Here is a 22,830-nt window from a genome sequence, read left to right as displayed (position 1 = left end):
CAGCTTTAATCCACATAACAAACAACGTCATTCTTTTCAGAAATCGTATTTTTGAATTCAAATAAGTGTAAAAGTTAAAACCTCCATTTAAAGTTTGACAACAACATCTAATATTATATAACGTATTTCTTGGTTGCGTAGCCTGTCCATAAAAACAAAAGTAGTTTTTATTTAATTAACTATATTTATTGAACATATATAGGTTGTGTTTGTTTGATTTGAATTTGGCGCAAATCTACACGAGGGCTATCTGTGCTAGCCGTCCCTAATTTATCAGTGTAAGACTAGAGGGAAGGCAGCTAGTCATCACCACCCACCGCCAACTCTTGAGCTACTCTTTCAGCAACGAGTAGTGGGATTGACCATAACATTATAACGCCTCCACGGCTGAAAGGGCGAGCATGTTTAGTGCGACGGGAATTCGAACTCGCAACCCTCAGATTACGAGTCGAACGCCCTAACCACCTGGCCATGCTGGGCCTATAGGTTCGGTACCTGCAATAAAGAAAAGATGCTCGTCTTTTCTAGAAAATAATCAACTCCGTTCCTTGAAAATGAGATAGATATAAATTGATTTGAGAATGAGCAGAATCTGGAGAAAGTATAAGATTACAATAAGTAAATACACGCTTACTCCAGAAAGAATGTCGATTATTAAATAAAAAAACATGAAATAAAATGTCCAATATTACGAATGATAATACCTTTCTTTTGCAATATTTGGTGAGAAACAGAGGCACATCACAAGGTCTGAAATTTGTATGAGAGGTTTTAGAAATTGCCTGTTTGTAATTTTGAATGATGGACTACACATTTTCAGTAATGTGGACTGGCCAAAGAAGAATTTTAATGTCATACTTTAAAGCCGTCTTCTTTTGACTCAGGTTGAATGATTAAGAACTCAATTTGGCATAAAATACTGGATTTTCTCTTAAACTGGCACTGACATAGACCGACAGGGGGCATTTCTCAAGATTTAAGACGTATCAAACAGTAGTGGTCGTCTCTTTACATACCTCCAGCTGTCTGTATGGTATCCTACACCATAATAGAAGTACTGCCATATTTTGTCGTGGTTTGAATAAAGTTCAACGAAAATTCCTGGAAGAGAAAATGTCACGCCCAACTGTGTTCAATACCTGAAGAATCCTGTGAATGTGTACTCGTCAAAACAAATTTTAGTTTGCCATAAGTAAGGAAAATGTGATAGCACGTGTAATGTCCACAGTTGTAGAGGCACAATACTGCGTAGAGTAACAAATGGTTTCTGTCTAGCTACTATAACATTGTCGCCCCTGCTATAAAGATAACTTTTGTCGGTAGTTCTGCACACTTAAGCCTGTCTTTAAACAGTAGCCGTTGTTTGGTTTTTGTTTTGTTTTTTACGTCGTTTGGTGTAATTCTTTTCGTAGCAAAGAACAGTTTATTCTGTTGGCTGTAAACGTCGAGCAATAGAGAATTTGTTGCATTTAAACATGCTTATTACTGCATTATTATTCTCTTACTTCCCGGGATTCTTTCTCTCATGGTATGTTTGTTTATATTGTGCGACTTTTCACCGAGTGTATCTGCGTTGGACTTATTTGCATATGATGTCATGTGGATGATCGAACTGTATTCTTCAGGCTATTGTTTTTCTGTTGCATTGTTTCAGGGAAGATTGTGAAGAACCTGAAAGTCTCAAAAGTGATAATATCCATGATATGTTGCAGGCAATCCATTTTACCGTTCTGAAAAGTTTCATCATTTAGTTTGGTGTTTCTGTTTAATGACACGTTTCAGAGATCAATACACGTTTTAATTAACTCATTAAAGTCTTTCAAAGTCGACTAATTCCGTAAAGAAGTTTATTTATCGAAGGTGAAGCCTGAATCATCCTTTTAAAACACTGGCTTTGTTATTAGGGCTACTTTTGAAATATGTATTAAGGCAAAATGTGTTGTAACAAATCTAGATATCGGTACTTCTAAGATTTGTAATAGAAAAATATTTTACTTCCGAAGTCCCTACTAATTGTTTCGAAAACAAAGATTTCATGAGACAGGAACATCAAGAATTAATAATATCGTTATTTAGATATTTCGAAGCTATCGAACAAATAACACGAGATCTCTGTGGCATTCGGAAACTTTTAGACCATTGTGTTTTGCACGGACTTTATAAAAGTTCGCGATACTGTGACCTAATTGCATATGAATTGTTAGTATAAATACACAAGTAGGCACACACATCTTTGTGAGAAGGCACATTTCGTTATTTTGTTATAACAGAATTTTATTGTCAGCATTGTAGTTAGTTAATCAAACACCTAATACAAAAACCCTTGTATTATAAGCTTCAAAACATACGTTAAGTAGTTCTACTCTCTTTTTATATTTATAGTGAAACTGTAATATCCACAAAATAGTCTTTAAAAACATTCCAGATTTTTTTTTAATTTTTGAAAAAATACAAGCTTGGTTTGAATTTCGCGCAAAGCTACACGACTGCTGTCTGTACTAGTCGTTATTAATTTAGCAGTGAAAAACTAGAGGAAAGACAATCAGTCTTAACCATCCACCGCCAACTCTTGTGGTACTCTTTTGTCAACGAGCAGGGGGACTGGCTCTCATTACATAACGCCCATATGGCTGAAAGGGTGCACAGGTTTGGTGGAATAGGAAATTGAACACTTAATATACATGTTGCAAGACAAGCGTTCTAACCACCTGGCCATGTCGGTCTCAGTACTAAACGCATGATACAACAGGAAGAAAACCAATTAAACTAGAACATGAAAACATCATTTTCAGTTTTATACTATTTTGAAATTTATTTAGTATCTCGAACATATAGAATTAATACACTTCCGATTATTTTTCATTGAGTACACTGTATAACCACGTAAACTTTTTACATGTTAGATGTTTCAAATAAGTTTTATAACTACGAGCTTATCATACAAGTTGCTTACATACAAGTTAGAGTAAAATATACTTTGTTTACAAGCAACATTTTGTTAATAATGAATTTAACCTGTTGACTGCCAAGTATTTTAGCTGCTACAATAAACTCCAATGGTTCTTCATTTTGTAACTTTTTTCGTGACGCCATTTTGGATCGAAAGTGAAACAATTTGTAAGTAGGTTAAATGCATGTATGGTTCTGATATCTAGCGTTGAAATTAGGTATTATTGAGAACAAATTAACTCGTCCGTGGCACTGTGTTATCGATCGGCTTGGACGAGTTATCTCGTCTACGGCACTCAACAGGTTAATGTTTACAAGTGTGAAGATAGTGTGAAAAACGATCATATTTTATTATCTGAAATGTAACAGGAAGATGAATACGAAAACAGTCGTTAAATGTTAATTTTAAGATTACTACTGAAAATATCCAGTAAGAGGAATGTACCAATATCATTTTATCAAGACTGTAACTATAACGACGCAGTCACCGAGGTTTTTCACTCAATTCCAGAGCTCACCAGGGCAAACGAGGTACGACATGAAAGTGTCAGCTGAAGTGATATGTGAATAATTGAGTTAATGAAATATTTAAGGCTGAATTGTTTAAAACTATGTTTAATTATATCATGATGTTTTGAAGCACTTGCTTTTGTGAAAAGCCGTCACTCTTTAACAGTTTGAAGGCTGCAATCCATACAGTTTACTTTCTCAAAACTATTATATCACAAACCAGGCTATTTAATGACGCCATGTTAAGTAAAGAAATATAATATTTCTTGCATATCTAATGTAATATACCAACATAATTTATGAATTTTCACAAAATCTATCATGTCTGTATGTACATAAAATTGTACCTTTTCCTTTAAAAACAGACCTTTGAAACTTCATTTCTTTCTATAACCCAAAATTACACAGAGGACTGTCTATACATGGCCAAGCGCGTAAGGCGTGCGACTCGTAATCCGAGGGTCGCGGGTTCGCGCCCGAGTCACCCTAAACATGCTCGCCCTCCCAGCCGTGAGGGCGTATAATGTGACGGTCAATCCCACTATTCGTTGGTAAAAGAGTAGCCCAAGAGTTGGCGGTGGGTGGTGATGACTAGCTGCCTTCCCTCTAGTCTTACACTGCTAAATTAGGGACGGCTAGCACAGATAGCCCTCGAGTAGCTTTGTGCGAAATTCCAAAACAAATAAACAAGACTGTCTATATTATATTTACAGCAGCAATTGAACTCCGCGAATTCGAGCATTAAAAGTCCCGAATCTTACAACTGAGCCATCTATCATGATAGAAACTTGACTAGTAAAAGAAAAGATAAACTGGAAAGTTTGAGAATTCGAACATTTAATTTCACAAAGAATATATTGTAAAGGCATTTATGAACGCTATACAATCTCTATAAAGTTTGATACACAAACTTCGGCCAAAAGTTATCAAAACTTATGTTTTACTTATTATTTGAAACACAACTATTTCAAATACTTCCCTTATGGCCCAGCACGGCCAGGTGGGTTAAGGCATTCGACTCGTAATCCGAGGGTCACAAGTTCGAATCCTCGTCACACCAAACATGCTCGCCCTTTCAACCGTGGGGGTGTTATAATGTGACGGTCAATCCTTCTATTCTCTAGTAAATGAATATCCCAAGAGTTGGTGGTGGGTGGTGCCTTCCCTCTAGTCTTACACTGCTAAATTAGGGACGGCTAGCGCAGATAGCCCTCGTGTAGTTTTGCGGAAATTCAAAAAACAAGCAAATAAAGTTTCCATTATCGTTTGTGTAGTGTTAAACATAAAAATAACTATTGAGGAATTTCAGTAATTAACAAAGTCAAGAATACTGTAGTTGCCAAAGTAAAAGTCATTGATCAGGGTGTATAATGCTTCTAGAGATCTTTCTGTGTGAAAACATATTCTCATTTACAAAACTACACGATGTCATGTTCTTCAGTTAAAACCATCGCATCTGATTGTGGCGAGATAGCTAAGATGAAAATCAATCAAATATTTTGTTTTTAAAATCGGGGCTCTCTTTCTCTTTGTGAGCCAACTTTGAAATCCAGTCCAGTTAATGGACGAGTAATTGAAAGAAAAGCTTCTTCGGTTAACGCCTTCAAGTAGATATGGTAAACTTTATTATTATGATAGACTCTCAAACCTGCTAATATATATATATTAGGCCTCAAACAACGCAACATAACTTAATGATGGAATAAGAGTATTAGACAGAAACCTGATTTTCAGAAACATACATTATGGTGTCTGATAACAGATTATTATTCTAATTGGAAATATATATATTAGGCCAATGTAAAATTAAGTGTTTAAAATATTTTCAGGCTTATTGTAATATTTCCTAACATTACACAGAGCACAACTCAGATATTTATATTTAACATAGAATTTAAAACGAAAAAATTAACCATTCTAGTGTTTGCTATTAACAAAATATTAAAAACAACATACTTACATAGAAAAAACCTGATTAAATTCCCACTGATAGCCTGTATAAGACACGATAGGTATATAACTGGAAAGAATTATGAGTTTCTCATGTGCCCAAAATTTTGATGAATATCTTAAAATGTAAAACAAGTCGACAGTGAACGTAAAAACATTTTGAATTTAATCACTATTTTCAAACAATATAACACTCAACCTATAGATAATGGGACATACGAACAACATTTTTGAGTTACTAACTATCAAGCCCGTTCGACCTGTGACTACAAGATACGAAGATAACATTAACAAGTCAATAGAAGGTTGCTCCAACCGCAATAACCAAGACAAGAGTACAGAGTCACGTAAGTGTGGATTTAACTTTCTTTAATTTGAACCAGGTTTACAACTAGAAAACTATTTATAAATCTTTCCTTTGAACTTTAAAAAGTATTGTGTACTTTAAGTATCACATAAAAACAAATACTGAGAAGAAATTGATTACACAGAACTGTAAAACAAAAAATGATAAGGATGTATTTGAAGGAAGGCAACAATAAAACATATCTTAAGAAGTCTTTTATTTTTTCTTTATTAAACATATCTTAAGTAGCCTTTTATTGATAACTATATCAAACATATCTAAAGTAGCCTTTTATTTCAAACTTTATTAAACATATCTTAAGTAGATGTTTATTTATAACTATATCAAACATATCTAAAGTAGCCTTTTATTTCAAACTTTATTAAACATATCTTAAGTAGATGTTTATTTATAACTTTATTAAACATACTTTAATTAGTTTTTTTTTTATAACTTTATTAAACGTATCTTAAGTAGTTTTTATTTCTAACTTTATTAAACGTATCTTAAATAGTCGTTTATTTATAACTTTATTAAACATATCTTAAGTAGTCGTTTTTTCATAACTTTATTAAAAATATCTTAAGCAGTTGTTTATTTATAAATTTATTAAACATATCTTAAATAGTCGTTGATTTATAACTTTATTAAACGTCTTAACTAGTCTTATTCTTAATTTCCTAAACATATCTTAAGAAGTCTTTATTTATAACTTTATTAAATATAACTTAAGTAGTATTTTATTTATAACCTTATTAAACATATCTTTAATAGTCTTTTACTTTTAACTTTATTAAACATAACTCAAGTAGTTGTTTATTTGTAACTTTATTAAACATATTTTAAGTAGTCCTTTATTTATAACTTTATTAAATATATCATAAATAGTCTTTAATTATAACTTTATTAAACATATCTTAACTAGTCATTTATTTTTAACTTTATTAAACATACCTCATGTAGTCTTTTATTTATAACTTTATTAAACATATTTTAAGTAGTTTTGTATTTATAAATTTTTAAACATATCTTAAGTCATCGTTTATTTATAACTTTATGTGTTTTTTTATAGCAAAGCCACAAAGGGCTATCTGCTCAGCCCACCAAGGGGAATCGAACCCCTGATTTTAGCGTTGAATATAACTTTATTAAATGTACCTTAAGTAGTCGTTTATTTATAACTTTATTAAACGTATCTTAAGTAGTCTTTTATTTCTAATTTACCAAAAATATTTTAAGTAGAGTTTTATTTTTAATTTTATTAAACATATCTTAACAAGTCTTTATTTATAACTTTATTAAACATATATTAAGTAGTCTTTTATTTATAACTTTATTAAACATATCTTAAGTAGTTTTTATTTCTAACTTTATTAAACGTATTTTAAGTAGTCGTTTGTTTATAACTTTATCAAACATATCTTAAGTAGTGGTTTATTTATAACCTTACTAAATATACTTGAGTAGTCTTTTGTTTATAACTTCATTAAATATATCTTAAGTAGTATTTTATTTATAACTTTACTAAACATATATTATGTAGTCTTTTATTTATAACCCTATTAAACACATTTTACATACTCTTTTATTGATATCTTTATAAAACATATCTTAAGTAGTCTTTTATTTTTAACTTTATTAAACATATCTTACGTAATCTTTTATTTACAACTTTATTAAACATATCTTAAGTAGTTGTTTATTTATAACTTTATTAAACATATGTTAAGTAGTTGTTTATTTATAACTTTATTAAACATATATTAAGTAGTTTTTTTATTTATAAGTTTATTAAACATATCTCAAGTAGTGGTTTATTTATAACCTTATTAAACATATCGGATGTGGTCTTTTATTTCTAACTTTATTAAACGTATCTTAAGTAGTTTTTTATTTCTAACTTTATTAAACATCTCTTAAGTAGTGGTTTATTTATAACCTTAATTAACATACTGCAGTAGTCTTTTATTTTTTCTTTATTAAACATATCTTAAGTAGCCTTTTATTGATAACTATATTAAACATACCTCAAGTAGTCTTTTATTTATAACTTTATTAAAGATATCTGATGTGGTCTTTTATTTATAACTTTATTAAACACCTCTTAAGTAGTGGTTTATTTATAACCTTAATTAACATACTTTAGTTGTCTTTTATTTTTTTTATTAAACATATCTTAAGTAGCCTTTTATTGATAACTATATTAAACATACCTCAAGTAGTCTTTTATTTATAACTTTATTAAACACATCTTAAGTAGTTTTTATATCTAACTTTATTAAACGTATCTTAAGTAGTCGTTTATTTCTAATTTTATTAAACATATCTTAAGTAATGGTTTATTTATAACTTTATTGAACATATTTTAAGTAGTTGTTTATTTATAACTTTATTAAACATGTATTAAGTAGTTTTTTATTTATAACTTTATTAAACATATCTGATGTGGTCTTTTATTTATAACTTTATTAAACGTATCTTAAGTAGTTTTTTTTATTTCTACCTTTATTAAACGTTTCTTAAGTAGTGATTTATTTATAACCTAATTAAACATACTTAAGTAGTGGTTTATTTATAACTTTATTAAACATATCTTAAGTAGCCTTTTATTGATAACTATATTAAACATATCTTAAGTAGTCGTTTATTTATAACTTTATTAAACATATCTTAAGTAGTCTTTTATTTATAACTTTATTAAACATATCTTAAGTAGTCGTTTACTTCTAACTTTATTAAACATATCTTAAGTAGTCTTTTATTTTTAACTTTATTAAACATATCTTAAGTAGTGGTTTATTTATAACTTGATTAACATATCTGCAGTAGTCTTTTATTTTTATCTTTCTTAAACATATCTTAAGTAGTCTTTTATTTATAACTTTATTAAACGTATCTTAAGTAGTATTTTATTTATAACTTTCTAAAACATATTTTATGTAGTCTTTTATTGATGACTTTATTAAACATATATTAAGTAGTGGTTTATTTATAACTTTATTAAACATATCTTAAGTAGTTTTTATTTATTTTTTATTAAACATATCTTAAGTAGTTGTTTATTGATAACTTTATTAAACATACCTCAAGTACTCTTTTATTTATAACTTTATTAAACACATCTTAAGTAGTTTTTATATCTAACTTTATTAAACGTAACTTAAGTAGTCGTTTATTTCTAATTTTATTAAACATATCTTAAGTAATCTTTTGTTTACAACTTTATTGAACATATTTTAAGTAGTTGTTTATTTATAACTTTATTAAACATGTATTAAGTAGTTTTTTATTTATAACTTTATTAAACATATCTGATGTGGTCTTTTATTTATAACTTTATTAAACGTATCTTAAGTAGTTTTTTTTATTTCTACCTTTATTAAACGTTTCTTAAGTAGTGATTTATTTATAACCTAATTTAACATACTTTAGTAGTCTTTTTTTTTTTCTTTATTAAACATATCTTAAATTGTGGTTTATTTATAATTTATTAAACATAACTATATTAAACATATCTTAAGTAGCCTTTTATTTTTAACTTTATTAAACATACCTCAAGTAGTCTTTTATTTATAACTTTATTAAACATATCTTAAGTAGTTTTTTATATCTAACTTTATTAAACGTATCTTAAGTAGTCGTTTATTTCTAACTTTATTAAACATATCTTAAGTAGTGGTTTATTTATAACCTTATTAAACATACTTGAGTTGTCTTTTATTCATAACTTTATTAAACGTATTTTAAGTAGTTGTTTATTTATAACTTTATTAAACGTATGTTAAGAAGACTTTTATTTATATCTTTATTAAACATATCTCAAGTAGACTTTTATTCATAACTTTATTAAACATATCTTAAATGGTCTTTTATTTTTAACTTTATTAAACATATCTTAAGTAGTCTTTCATTTATAACATGATTAAACATATCTTAAGTAGTCTTTTATTTTTAACATTATTAAACATATCTTAAGTAGTCTTTTATTTAAAACTTTATTATACGTATCTTAAGTAGTTGTTTATTTGTAATTTTATTAAACATATCTCAAGTTGTTTTTATTTATAAATTTATTAAACATATCTTAAGTAGTTTTTTATTTATAACTTTTTAAACATATATTAAGTAGTTTTTTATTTATAATTTTATAAAACGTATCTTAAGTAGTTTTTTATAATTTTATAAAACGTATCTTAAGTCGTCTTTTATTTTTAATTTTATGAAACATACCTCAAGTAGTCTTTTATTTTTAACTTATTAATCACATTTTAAGTAGTCTCTTATTTTTAACTTTATTAAACATATCTTAAGTAATTGTCTATTTATAACTTTATTAAACATACTTATTAGTCTTTTATTTATAACTTTATTAACTTTCATTGTGCTTCTCGTTTTTTATTTACGTAACAAAATAAACAAACGTAACAATTAAATGACTAATGTTTTCCCGTATATTTCCTTTCTCCGAATTACATTTCTTCACATTGTAGAAACTATAACATTATGCTTTTAATTTCCAGGACTATTTTCTCTGTTTAGATCCTGAGAATCAATTGTTACATCTGAAGGGCCAAATGATGTACATGGAGGAATGGAAAAATATTGTATACCTTGGGTCGCCTGTGTAAGTAGCTTGTAGCATATCTGATACATATCACAGGTATGTTCACGAATATTCCAGATATCCGAAAATATATTTTTGTGTGATTATTTGACATGCTTTTTTAAGGTAAAATTTTAAGAAACCTTTGCATATGTGTGTGTGTGTGTGTGTGTGTGTGTAATAAATATTTAATCTGTTTTCCACAACATTAATAACGTAAAGCCTTTAAAACATTAAAAATTAGTAAGACAACCAGTGAAGACAGAAACGGGAATACAAAAAACAACACAATATCGTGTGTAGCTTGTGTGAAACAAACACTATCATTGTACAACACAACCATCGCACCTGATTTTAGAGAGATGGCTGAGATAATAAACATTCAAATGTTTAGTGAACAAAATCATAGCTTTCTTTTTCTTTGTGAACCACATTTAAAATCTCGTCGTTTTTATTTTTGTTTTGTCTTTGTTTCTGAATTTCGCGCAAAACTACACGAGGGCTACCTGCACTAGCCGTCCCTAATTTACCAGTGTAAGACTAGAGGTAAGGCAGCTAGTCATGACCACCCACTGCCACTTCTTGGTTCTACTCTTTTACCAAAGAATAGTGGGATTGACCATTGCATAATAACTCACAAACAACTGAAAGGGCGAACATGTTTGGTGTGACGCAGAATGCGAGTTGAGCGCCCTGACCTCCTGGTCATGCCGGGCAAAATCCAATCAGATCAATGGACGATGAATTGAGATAAAAGCTGTTCTGGTTGCTGCCTACTGCAAAGTAGATATGGTAAACTGTTGTACTCTATTATTATGATAGACTCTAAAACCTGCTAATATGTATATATTAGGTCTCAAACAATGCTACATAACATAATGATGAAATAAGAGTATTAGACAGAAACCTGATTTTCAAACACCATATATTATGGCATAAGTGTATCGAGGCACCTTGTTTTTAGACACCATAGATTATGAAATAAGTGTAATCTGAAACTTTGGAGTGTCATGTAAATAAAATATCTTTCGTTATGACTTTTTCTTTTGTCTTCATTAGTAGAATTTACTTTCATCCTTTATAAAAATAATACTTGCATAAGCGGTTATCCATAATATTTGCCATATTTTAAAACTAAACTTCAGTTTATTCTACAGTATTTCTCAATATAATTTTATTTTTAATGTCGCAATAAGATTTACTCTTCTGAAAAGATTCTTTGTGTAAAACAGAATTATCGATCTTTAAGTCAATAAAATATTTTAAGAAGATAATATGGTTTAAAGGTTAGATTTCAATTGTTAAAAGTCTTAAAATTCAATTTATAATAGAAATCTCAGCAGAGATAGAGAATGTTTTACTTCTTCTATGTAATATTATTATAAGTTCACACAGATTTGTGTAGAATTCAACTACAGCCTACAGATTGTTTTATAATATACTTTCATTCTAAAGCTTTAAAAATCAAACCATTCACCCTTTATAATTCACAAGACGAATTGAAAGCTCACAATTTACTTATAGTTTTTCGAACCAAACGCTCTCTCTTATCCTTCAATTTTTCTATCTCTTGATGTCACAGAGATGTTTTAGTAGAGTAATTTAATTTACTGACGGAGAAACAGGCAAAAAATGATTATTGATAATTGACCTGAACAAATATTTACTGACTCAGACATATTATGGTTTTTCATGGCATAAAACTATTGAATAAAACAAATTTTCTCACACACAATGAACGATGACATATAATCATCAAACATTTGTTCTGTAATGTTCATTTCACGAACATAAAAAAATATCGTAAGTTTATGATAACATTAAGACTACAAGTAATTTCATAACAATTTCTAATAAACCAACATAATACCAAACGATAACTACAAGGTTAATGTGACAAAAAACAGACATTGTTCTTATTACTTTATTAAACTTCAGTTAAGATTGTAATGTAGGAAAGAAATGTAACAAACCTTTATAAAAAGAATGACGTAAACAACAATAGATGTGTATTTTTACAAGTTGTTATACAGTAGTGTAAATACGTACTGTGTGTTGTATAAGCTGAAGTTACTTTCCATTGTACTCGAAAAAGTAAACTCGTGAATCTAAAGAAATCAGATAAAATGTTAGAAAACCATTACAACCGGACAAAGAAACGTTTGAAAACCTGGAAACTTAACCCTATACAAACAGGAAAGTTTTGTTGAGAAATTATAGGCATATTGTTATGAAAATTAGATAATAAATAAAAGTTTAAACATTATAAATAAGATTTTTTTGTCGCTCAAACCCGAATAACTCTGATTTTTAAACGTGTTTGTCTAAACACAGACTTTTAGATTAATGGGCATTTTTAGTTATCTATAGTACCTCATCTCTCAAGATTTTATTATCAAAATATGCTTTTGTCCAGAAAACTACACCTACCTCATGAAGTAACCGTAATAGTAGGAATACTTTTATTCCTTTACTTCCATTAGAAAATACTAAGAACAAAAGGTTGGAAAAACTTTATTATTAAAGATACGAGAACCTAAGTTAACTTTAAATCACCATTTTGTTTCATTTGACAGAAAAATAATAATAATAAACATTAGTTGTCCTGAAAGAATTTTTTGTTTGACGTTATGCTAATAGCTACACACTGGGCTATCTGTGTTGTACCCACCATGAGCATTAAAACCCGGAGCTCCATTGCAATTTAAATGGAATAATTCTTACTTTCAAATGATTTTACATTTTCGTATATTCCCGACTATTACACTAATTGTAAGGCTTTCAGAACGCTTTACTGAGTCTCTAGAGAATATTTTTGCTTTAGGCTAACTGGAAAGTAGAAACGTTATTTAAAATGTAAACTTTCTGGTATCAAAATCGTTTCGCAAGCGTAAGGGTCACTAGAGAACCTCTTGTTTTACTTAATACATAATATTTCCGACATTCTAACAATTTCACAACTACTTTGGGTTTTAAATTATCTTAGTTAGTGACGATGGTGCCTAAAATGTCAAAATTACTTTAAATTTGACTCACTTCTCTACCTTAACCAGTTCAATACCAATGGGCCCTCTATAAAAAAACTTAGTTGTCTAGAATGAAACTGAAAATATTATAATTATTTCATTCCATAAGTAATTTCTTAAGAACTACTTACTCAAGAAGTATTGGAAATTATTAATATTATATTAAATATGTGCCCTTATTTATATCACAAGATATGTAAAAATCTTACTAAATATATTAAGATATCATTTGCTTGAAATTTAATTTCTTATGATAAGTTGTTTTAACACAAATTTATCCACAACTTAACAAACTTCGCCGAAAAATCAAACTCTTGGTAACTCACTCCAAAGAAATTAAAAGAGGTGAAATACGAATTATAAGAAACTGTATAGTATTCATTTATTTTTATTTGAAAATTACTTACTAATTTCTTTCTTATTTTTAATGAAAAGCATCAACAATACAAAATAAGCCTACTAGCACTTCTTTTATAAGTGTTTTTTTTTTTCATAAGCACCGAATTCTTACAATTTATTTTATAGAATCAGAGACCTGGACACTATGGTCAAAACGGAAATCTTCATCAATGACTTAAGCATGCATGACTTCAGCAGAGATATGGTGTTAGCTGGCCAACAGCAATCCGCTGAACTAAAGCTTGCATTAGATCAGGTATGTTTTTGTCACACAACCTCTGTCTTACCATACCAAATAAACACCTCAGGTACACATCGATCACACAAAAATAGTCTCTTGCATTTGTGTTGTATGTGTATCAGAAGATATAGATTTCATCATAAAACTATTTTTAACTGATATTGGCTTTACATCAGCGTGTATCGTTCACATCACAATACTCTTGAACTAATTCTAACGTTATATCTCGTATCTGGTCGCATCCTAATGTTCTGGTGAACTCATACGATACTTAAATCAGAAAGTTACTCTTGAACTAATTCTAACGTTATATCTCGTATCTGGTCGCATCCTAATGTTCTGGTGAACTCATACGATACTTAAATCAGAAAGTTACTCTTGAACTAATTCTAACGTTATATCTCGTATCTGGTCGCATCCTAATGTTCTGGTGAACTCATACGATACTTAAATCAGAAAGTTACTCTTGAACTAATTCTAACGTTATATCTCGTATCTGGTCGCATCCTAATGTTCTGGTGAACTCATACGATACTTAAATCAGAAAGTTACTCTTGAACTAATTCTAACGTTATATCTCGTATCTGGTCGCATCCTAATGTTCTGGTGAACTCATACGATACTTAAATCAGAAAGTTATTGAGTACCGAATAAATAAATAAAAACAGCAAACGTAAGGTATTACTGAATTATGTGAGAAAACGCCATGTAAAAATAAAACTTGTAGACGGCTTTAGTTGAATATAACGTTGTAACAATACGTTTTATTTCAAGTGCCATTTTTATGCCACTTTATATATATATATTTCGATAAATATTCAGATTCATTTCAGCATGCTAATTATAGCTTTCTGTTTAGAATCTTGAACTGTTATATAGAATATATTTCACACGCATAAGTTTAATATTTTTGTAAACGGTCGTTCACTTGTATCTGACAATCAACACACGATTCTTACTTCATCGATATTTACCAAATACTAACAATATGAAATCAGGGTTGACTAAATAGACGGAACTTAAACATCAGGATAAAAGGCAAAAATAACTTCATCCATTCTTGTGGGTGCACTATAGAAATAAAGTTTGCAAATAAAAACAACGTTAGAAGTTCTGAAGGTTTTTAATTGTGTTGTGTAGAATAATGCGAGTAAAACTATTTACTGGTGAAGACTTAAATGTAAACTAAAGTAAGATGATTGTAAGTGCAATTCTCACTGAAACGTTTTGTAACCACAGTGAGCTAAAATCATCAGTTGTTTCATTATAAAAAGATTAAGAAAAAATATGGTGTTACCATGGTGTTGATTTTTTTCCTTTAAGCAGGAGAAAGACACAAGAAACATAAAGTTTGTGGTTAATAAACATAGAACTACTGCCGTTAACCAGGAACCAGCATGGAAAGTAACATTTCACTAAGTTATTTATCTCTTCTTATGTATATATATATATATATATATATGTTTGCAGCTTAGAAGATATGCAGTAAACCGAGCTGAAATTCATACAGTGTAACTGGGATGTAGTAACGCCTTTCTGTAGATAAGAGGTCAGGTCAGAAAGAAAACGCTATAAAGATATAATATCGTCCTTCTATAGCAGATAATAAACCAGATCAAAATCAAAACACTATAAGGGTAAATAATCTCCTCCTGTAGCTAATAAACCAGATCAAAATCAAAACACTAAGGGTAAATAATCTCCTCCTGTAGTTAATAAAGCAGATCAAAATCAAAACGCTGTAAGGGTAAATAATCTCCCCCTGTAGGTAATAAACCAGATCAAAATCAAAAGGATATATTATCCTTCTTTTGTAGATTAAAAAAAAAACTAGACTGGAAAGACAAACAACCCTGTTATGTTAAAGTAATGTGCTTCTGTAAATAATTTCGTATCTCCTACAGATAAATGTTTTTCATATACCTCGTTTTTCCAAATCAATTTTATTCTTTTGATTTCTATACCTAGCACAAATTACGTATTTCCTAATAAAACTAATCACATCTTATATACACTCCTTTTTTTTCAAAAAAGATGAAAAACGGTAGCACTTAAATCGACAGTTACTGCAATATAACTTTTCAGGAAGATTGATCGCTTTTGTGATAATTGTTTCTTCATCAGCTATATGATTTCTCAGTAATAAAAGTACAATATTTGAACTACACATATTCTGTGTCGTACACCTCTGAGGATGAAACTTTTCGCCTAATAAATAGAGTTTCGAGCAAGGTTTTTGCGTTGTATTCGCAGGTGATCTGATGAACTCTGGTATAATGCAAATGGTCTCATCGGCAGGCAGATGTGAGTAGTGATGAAATAGGTAGCATATGATCGAACAAACAAGTACGAGTTCTTATTTTGGTCTGTATAACTTGTTTAGAACATTTGTTCGCCAAAACGCACATAATCATATGTTTTGTATAAAAAGCGTAGTATGGTGTAATCATTTTTCTAAACAGATCAACACTTTGTTCAGATAATGTGTCTGTATTTGGTGTAGAGTCATGCATCGTCACGTGCTAGAAGTTATAATGCCTCAAACTGTTCGATTTCAAAGAATGTTATGATACAAACGGACATTGCAAGAACAGTAAGGTACTCCAGTGTACTGTAACCAGAATCCGGAAACGACATTGACCTACATGAAACGTTGTTCCAGAAAAGTCTACTGGTAGACACCGAGAAACTAGTGCCCAAAATAACCGTGTTTTGATCAGGTTAACATGTCATGATCGAAAGCAGACTTGCAGCACCTTGCAACATGAACACATTCATTCTAGGGTATCGATAAGACAACGAAGAATAAGACTGAACAAACAATATTACTTTGCAAGAATAGCAACCTGCGAACCGTTATTAACCAGAATTCATCGCCATCACTGTGTTGCCTGGGCAAAATAGCATGCCAGCTTACAATTAGGACACATACATGGAACATACAAGAGGTGGTGCGATACATATCTTGGCAGCTATTCATCATAGTAGAAAAACTGTCTTCCATATTCTCCAACCATCAATTTGGCGCCTCCTACAAGCATCACATCGAAAGAATATTTCTTCCATATGCCTTGTTTTACAAGGCATGGCAATAAATTAGTGTTCCAGGACGACAGTGTGCGTATTATACAGAATTATCTTGACCAAGAGAACATTATAAGATTTTCATGGTCTGCAAACTCTCTACATTTAATCCCTTTGAGAACTGATGAGCAGAATAGAGCCAGAAAATTGCTAACCGCGACTCTAAACCAGCTACTGTAACAAAGTTGCAGCGCCTTCTAGTGACAAGCTGGAGTGAAATCACGGTGGATGACAACAATATCCTCATTGAAAGTATTCCATGTCGCCTTGCAGAGTACATGAAGAACTAATCAAGTACTGAATGTTTAATATGAAGTGGTATAAGGTGACACGCAATTTACAGTGATTTTGGGTTAGCCTTTTTCATTATATATGTTATGGTAAAGTTTTGTTTGTGACATATTACTATCTTATATCTATTTCAATATCGATATTTTTCGTCATGACGAGAAATTTACTTGAAGAAAAAATGTATTCTCAAGACGGCTTTAATTAAAATAAAATGCAGAACAACGTTTCGACCTTTTTAGGTCATTTTCAGATTAACAACTGACCTTTGCTGGGCAAATGTCTTAAAGACGAGAGTGTGAACAGGTACTAGATTGTTAGGTGGCGTTACAGTTGGATGTAAGGTTATTAATTAGTATAGCTATAAGGGTGTTCCTTTGTATTGGTTTAATTTTGGTTTTAGTTGTTGTATCAATAAGGCTTCTTTAATTTTGCATTTGTTTATATTTGTTTCCCTACTTAGCATCTGGATGTTTTTTTTTATGGTCACGTCGTGTTTATTTGATTTGTAGTGTTCAAAATCTTGTGAAGGTGTTTTTTGTGTTCTTTGAATCTGATTTCCATTTTTCTGCTTGTTTCTCCAATATAGAAGTCGTGGCAATTGTTGCATTGTATTTGTCAGTGTAGTTTTTACATAGTATGGATTTTTTTTTGTGCCTGGTTCTTAAATAAATTTGGTGTTTAATGGAATGTTGTGTTTTACTTTTTCCAATAACGGTACTGTAAATTGTATTATTATTTGAATATAAAAATATATTTGTATTGAAAAAGAAACTCTGCTTATTAATATTTATGTTAAGTGTAACAGATTTACTCCTACGTGTTTATTTTAATATCTACATCTGTTTTAGTTGAATATATATATAATTTGTTTGTTTGTTTTTAAATTCGCACAAAGCTACTCGAGGGCTCTCTGTGCTAGCCATCCCTAATTTAGCAGTGTAAAACTAGAGGGAAGGCAGCTAGTCATCACCACCCACCACCAACTCTTGGGCTACACTTTTACCAACGAATAGTGGGATTGACCGTCATATCATAACGCCCCCACGGCTGAAAGGACGAGCATGTTTGGCGCGACGGGAATGCGAACCCGCGACCCTCGGATTACGAGTCGCACGCCTTAACGCGCTTGGCCATGCCGGGCCCTTATTATAAATTGTAATGTTTTTTTGTTGTTTTTTTTTTTATATTAAGATATATTTGTGTTAGGAAAGAAAATTGTGTGTATCAGTTTTGTTGGCGAATATTATAAATGTAATATGTATCGACATTGATTTAATTTCTAAATATAAAATACAATTTAACTCAGTTTTAGGCTATTTAAAGTTGTAATACTCAACATGCTGAAATGTTATATTTACACATCTTTCTAAAGGTGTCTGATAAAATTGTTTGCTGTTGTAGTAAATCGTTTATGATGTTCATAGAACCTATCTCATTATACAAATTGCGCACGTATAATGTTTAACATAACATGCATTTCTCATTTTGACTGCGCTCGCTATGTGTATTTGTATTCCATCTAAATAAGAACGATCTTATTTATTAAAAAAATAAGTAAACACCTTGTTCAAGACTGTACTTTGAAAGGCAATGCACTCCACAAGATACATACCTAACTATAAAAATAAAAAGACCCAATTTATATCTTTCAAAGACTTGCACTAAACATAATGTCGTTAGAGAGAGAAATTTTTAATATATTTGAGTTTCAGTATATTTACATAAACAGCATAAAACTAATTTTAAATTTACAGTATTTGTTTATTCTTGTATGTGCATATACAAAATAGCCTAAACGCTATTTTTGAGAAGTGAAGCCTCTTAAACAATTGAATTTTGTTGTGCTTCTTGTTTAAAAACACTAGACGAAAAATTTCCTGTTCAAATCTAGCTAATTTTGACATTATCAGAGTCCATATGAGGAATTAAGTTCATAAACAATTCAACAACATTTTAATGTTTTCAGTATAAAGATATGAGAGGAGACTTAACTGGTACCGTCAGTTTATTGACAAATATCCGAACTAGTTACTGGTACAACATGGACATGTTTCAATGAAATAAGATTCCCCAAAACGAAAATTTCACTAAAACCTGATTTTAATGTGTTTGTCTCAGGAATAATACATAAACTGTCATTCTTATTTGCCCAGCGAGAAGTAATATCCTATGTTTATCAATTTAACTCAATCCTGGTAGCAACAGTGAAAAACACAAAAGACGGTTTTTCGATAATTTGTCTCAAACGTTTATCAAAGTGTACGTGCTCTACGCGAGCGTCTTGGCGCCAAAAATGTTCAGTGTGTCTCCAAGGGTAACTTACAGTTATTGTCCGTGGAACTTTTTGCCAGTCCGACAATAGTTATAGTGATGCCGTTTCAGATAGTACCGAATTGTGTTGCCTTAGTAACAAATACGTTTTGATTATTACCGAAGCCAATTTTAACGTTGCAATACGAAACGCATTAGCCTTTACACTCGGCAAGAAACCTCTTTATATAAAGTAACAAGCTGAAATTTACGGTTGTGAGCATTATTAGCTATCACAAAATAAACTGTCACTTTCTCTCACTGAAGACTCTATATGACTGAAAATACAAGGTTACTTAAAATAATTCTATTTACATACATATCTTTATACTCTGAGAGCCTATCAGTCGTATCTTAAATATATCTCACATTCAGAGTTCCTGTCTCTGCATTTATTTCAGCTCCTACTATAAATATTTCAACTATCGTATGTCTCACAAAGAACATATTAAAAGTTTTACTAAATTGAAAAAATGGATACTTAATTTTCTGCATTCATAAGTTTACACGACAAACTTTTAGCGATTTAATTAACGTAAAATTTTAAAAAGTGGTACTTAATGTTTGTTTTTCGAATTTTGCGCAAAGCTACTCGAGGGCTATCTGCGCTAGCCGTCCCTAATTTAGCAGTGTAAGACTAGAGGGAAGGCAGCTAGTCATCACCACCCACCGCCAACTCTTGAGCTACTCTTTTACCAACAAATAGTGGGATTAACCGACATATTATAACGCCCTCACGGCTGAAAAGGCGAGCATGTTTGGTGCGACCGGGATTCGAACCCACGACCCTCGGATTACGAGTCGAACGCCTTAACACACTTGGCCATGGCGGGCCCTTTCTTAATTAATGTGTGTGTGTGTGTGCATAAACAAAACTATGTTTATTATCGTAATATATTTTAAATTTGTCATCCTAATATTAATTGCGGTCGTTGATAATTATTAATATAAAATTACAACTTCAGACAATAACCTGTTTCAATAGGAACTACACTTTCAAGACTGGCTGCAAACAATCAACAGCATTTGAGGGTGAACCAGATGATTTACTTACTGTTCTAATTTTAAATTAAATCGTCAAGTTAAATCTGATAGGTGGTATATTCTATCACGTTTGTACAAGTTTTCAAGTACTGAATTCAAGGCTTATGAGATTGGTGAAGTTATTCATGGCACTTCTGATAAAAATAACGAACGATACTTAAAATGTTGATACTTTTTACTAACAAACAAGTACATAAAGATACAAATCAATACAGTTTTTTTTTTCCTTCGGATAATGGACAGAGGTCTGTACATCAATTTTAAATCAGTACAAAAGACTTGTACATTTAAATAACTTACATCGAAAGCATACTAAAATTGAATTATATTACTCTGTTTCAAAATATTTATTGTGGTTGAAAGTTAGGGTACATTTGAAAGTTTCTTCTTTAATAAAACTTTGGTGGAATGGTGTAAATATTACTGGACTGGATGTTGCTCTGGACTGCGCTTGCTTTACTTTTGTGTAAAAAGGACGTTGTGGAGGTTGAAAAGAGATTCCAAGGAGCTGCCAGAAAGAAGTCCAAATCTTTGTCATTAAAAAAAGGAAACTGAAATGTTGTCAGAACAAGAAATTCGAAATCTATATCAGTAATAAAGAACCCAGAACGTTTCATGACCAAAAAGACCGTTTGTTTGTTTTTTCTCAGGAAGAAAGGGTCCAGAGAACTTTCACTATAAAAACTAAAATAAAGGAAGAGAAAATGACTGAAATGCGTTATTTTTGTGATTTACTTTAGTGAATAATTTCTTTGTTGGCCTTATGTTGAATACATTTCAGCATAAAGTAATCGTAATGATGGTTCACAATATAGGAGCTTCAAAAAAGTAAACAGCTTGAGCAGTCCATGAAGAAGTTGGACAAAGAAATGAAGAGAACTGACGAACTGTTGTATCAAATGATTCCAAAACAGGTAGCTGATAGACTGAGGAAAGGAGAAGCATCTGTCGCTACATGCCAGGTAATATGAATATCTCGTGCTTATTTTATTACTCGATTCGTTCAATCTTTGACACACCATTTCAACAAATTCTATGCATTGATTACTGTATGAATAAGTTAATATTTCAGTCGAATTCTAACCACCTGTAAACAGTCGAGTTACTAAAAAACGTGAAAATAATCAGCCAAAAACGAAACATAGATAATGTAACAAGAACATGAATAGTCTTATTTCTGTGACGTGTAACATATGAACTACATTTAACAACTTGTGAAGATCAGAAACAATGTGTGTATATATATATATATAATGTATTCTCAGGCACATTGTGCTGAATTAAAAGTAAAACAAAAAACGTATTTTTTGGCAAACGACGAAAGGTAAAATGTCTGTTAGGTAGAAACGATTAGTTTTGCTATGTGACTGAAAAGAAATAATGGTGAACCATCCACAAATCATCACACAGTTACTTGCTTTAATCATAGTAGCCTTGTTATTGGCTGTAACTAATAAATATTTTACCATAGTAAATTACTGAATACAAAATTGTTGTATCTTTTATTTCTAATAACAACAAACAAACACGATGAAATACTTCATGACAATTATCACGTCACGTTATTAAACACATTTTGTAATAGTACTCATAACTGCCCCCACCCCCACAGCAGCTCATCGATAAATCTACAAGTTATAGTGCTAAACTCCGAGTATCGATACCCTGGTGTGTACAGCGACGATGGTAGATTGTGTAACTTTAAAGTTTCATTTTCAATACGGGAATGTTTCAATACATTTATTCATCGAAGCTACCTTCTATTAAAGTTTCCTCTTACAATCTTCTATATATTATCACAAAATTCTAACAAGTACTTATTGATTCGATTTATGAAAAGGATGAAAAGGTTGCCTATTATAAATTCAAAATGTGCTACAGGAAATATTTAGGTTTCTATTTTTATTATTTTTTGCTTTCAATGTTTCAATCAGATTTCCCTACTGCGACCTTAAATTTGTTTGTACTATATTTAAATTTCAAATTTAATTTGAATATTTTACTGAGGTTAATGCTTTCGTAATGCAACAAAACACGAGCGTAGATATCTTACTAAAAGTTATAACTTTTTAACACT

General features: G+C 30.5%; 1 protein-coding gene across 1 annotated transcript in view; it reads left to right on the top strand.

Annotated features, from left to right (window-relative positions):
* The window catches only part of LOC143240726 (soluble guanylate cyclase 88E-like), a 50,586-nt gene that overhangs the window by 15,493 nt on the left and 12,263 nt on the right, over positions 1 to 22,830 (top strand). Inside the window, exons 3-6 of the mRNA XM_076483656.1 lie at positions 5,615 to 5,756; positions 10,295 to 10,379; positions 13,910 to 14,039; positions 21,569 to 21,715. Of these exons, the coding sequence (XP_076339771.1) occupies positions 5,615 to 5,756; positions 10,295 to 10,379; positions 13,910 to 14,039; positions 21,569 to 21,715 (504 nt within the window). The remainder of the gene's footprint in view (positions 1 to 5,614; positions 5,757 to 10,294; positions 10,380 to 13,909; positions 14,040 to 21,568; positions 21,716 to 22,830) is intronic.

This window comes from Tachypleus tridentatus, chromosome 13 (assembly GCF_004210375.1).
Source record: "Tachypleus tridentatus isolate NWPU-2018 chromosome 13, ASM421037v1, whole genome shotgun sequence".
NCBI classification, from domain to species: Eukaryota; Metazoa; Arthropoda; class Merostomata; order Xiphosura; family Limulidae; genus Tachypleus; species Tachypleus tridentatus.
Note: the sequence above shows the minus strand (reverse complement) of the source record. Positions and strands in the feature narration are given on the sequence as shown.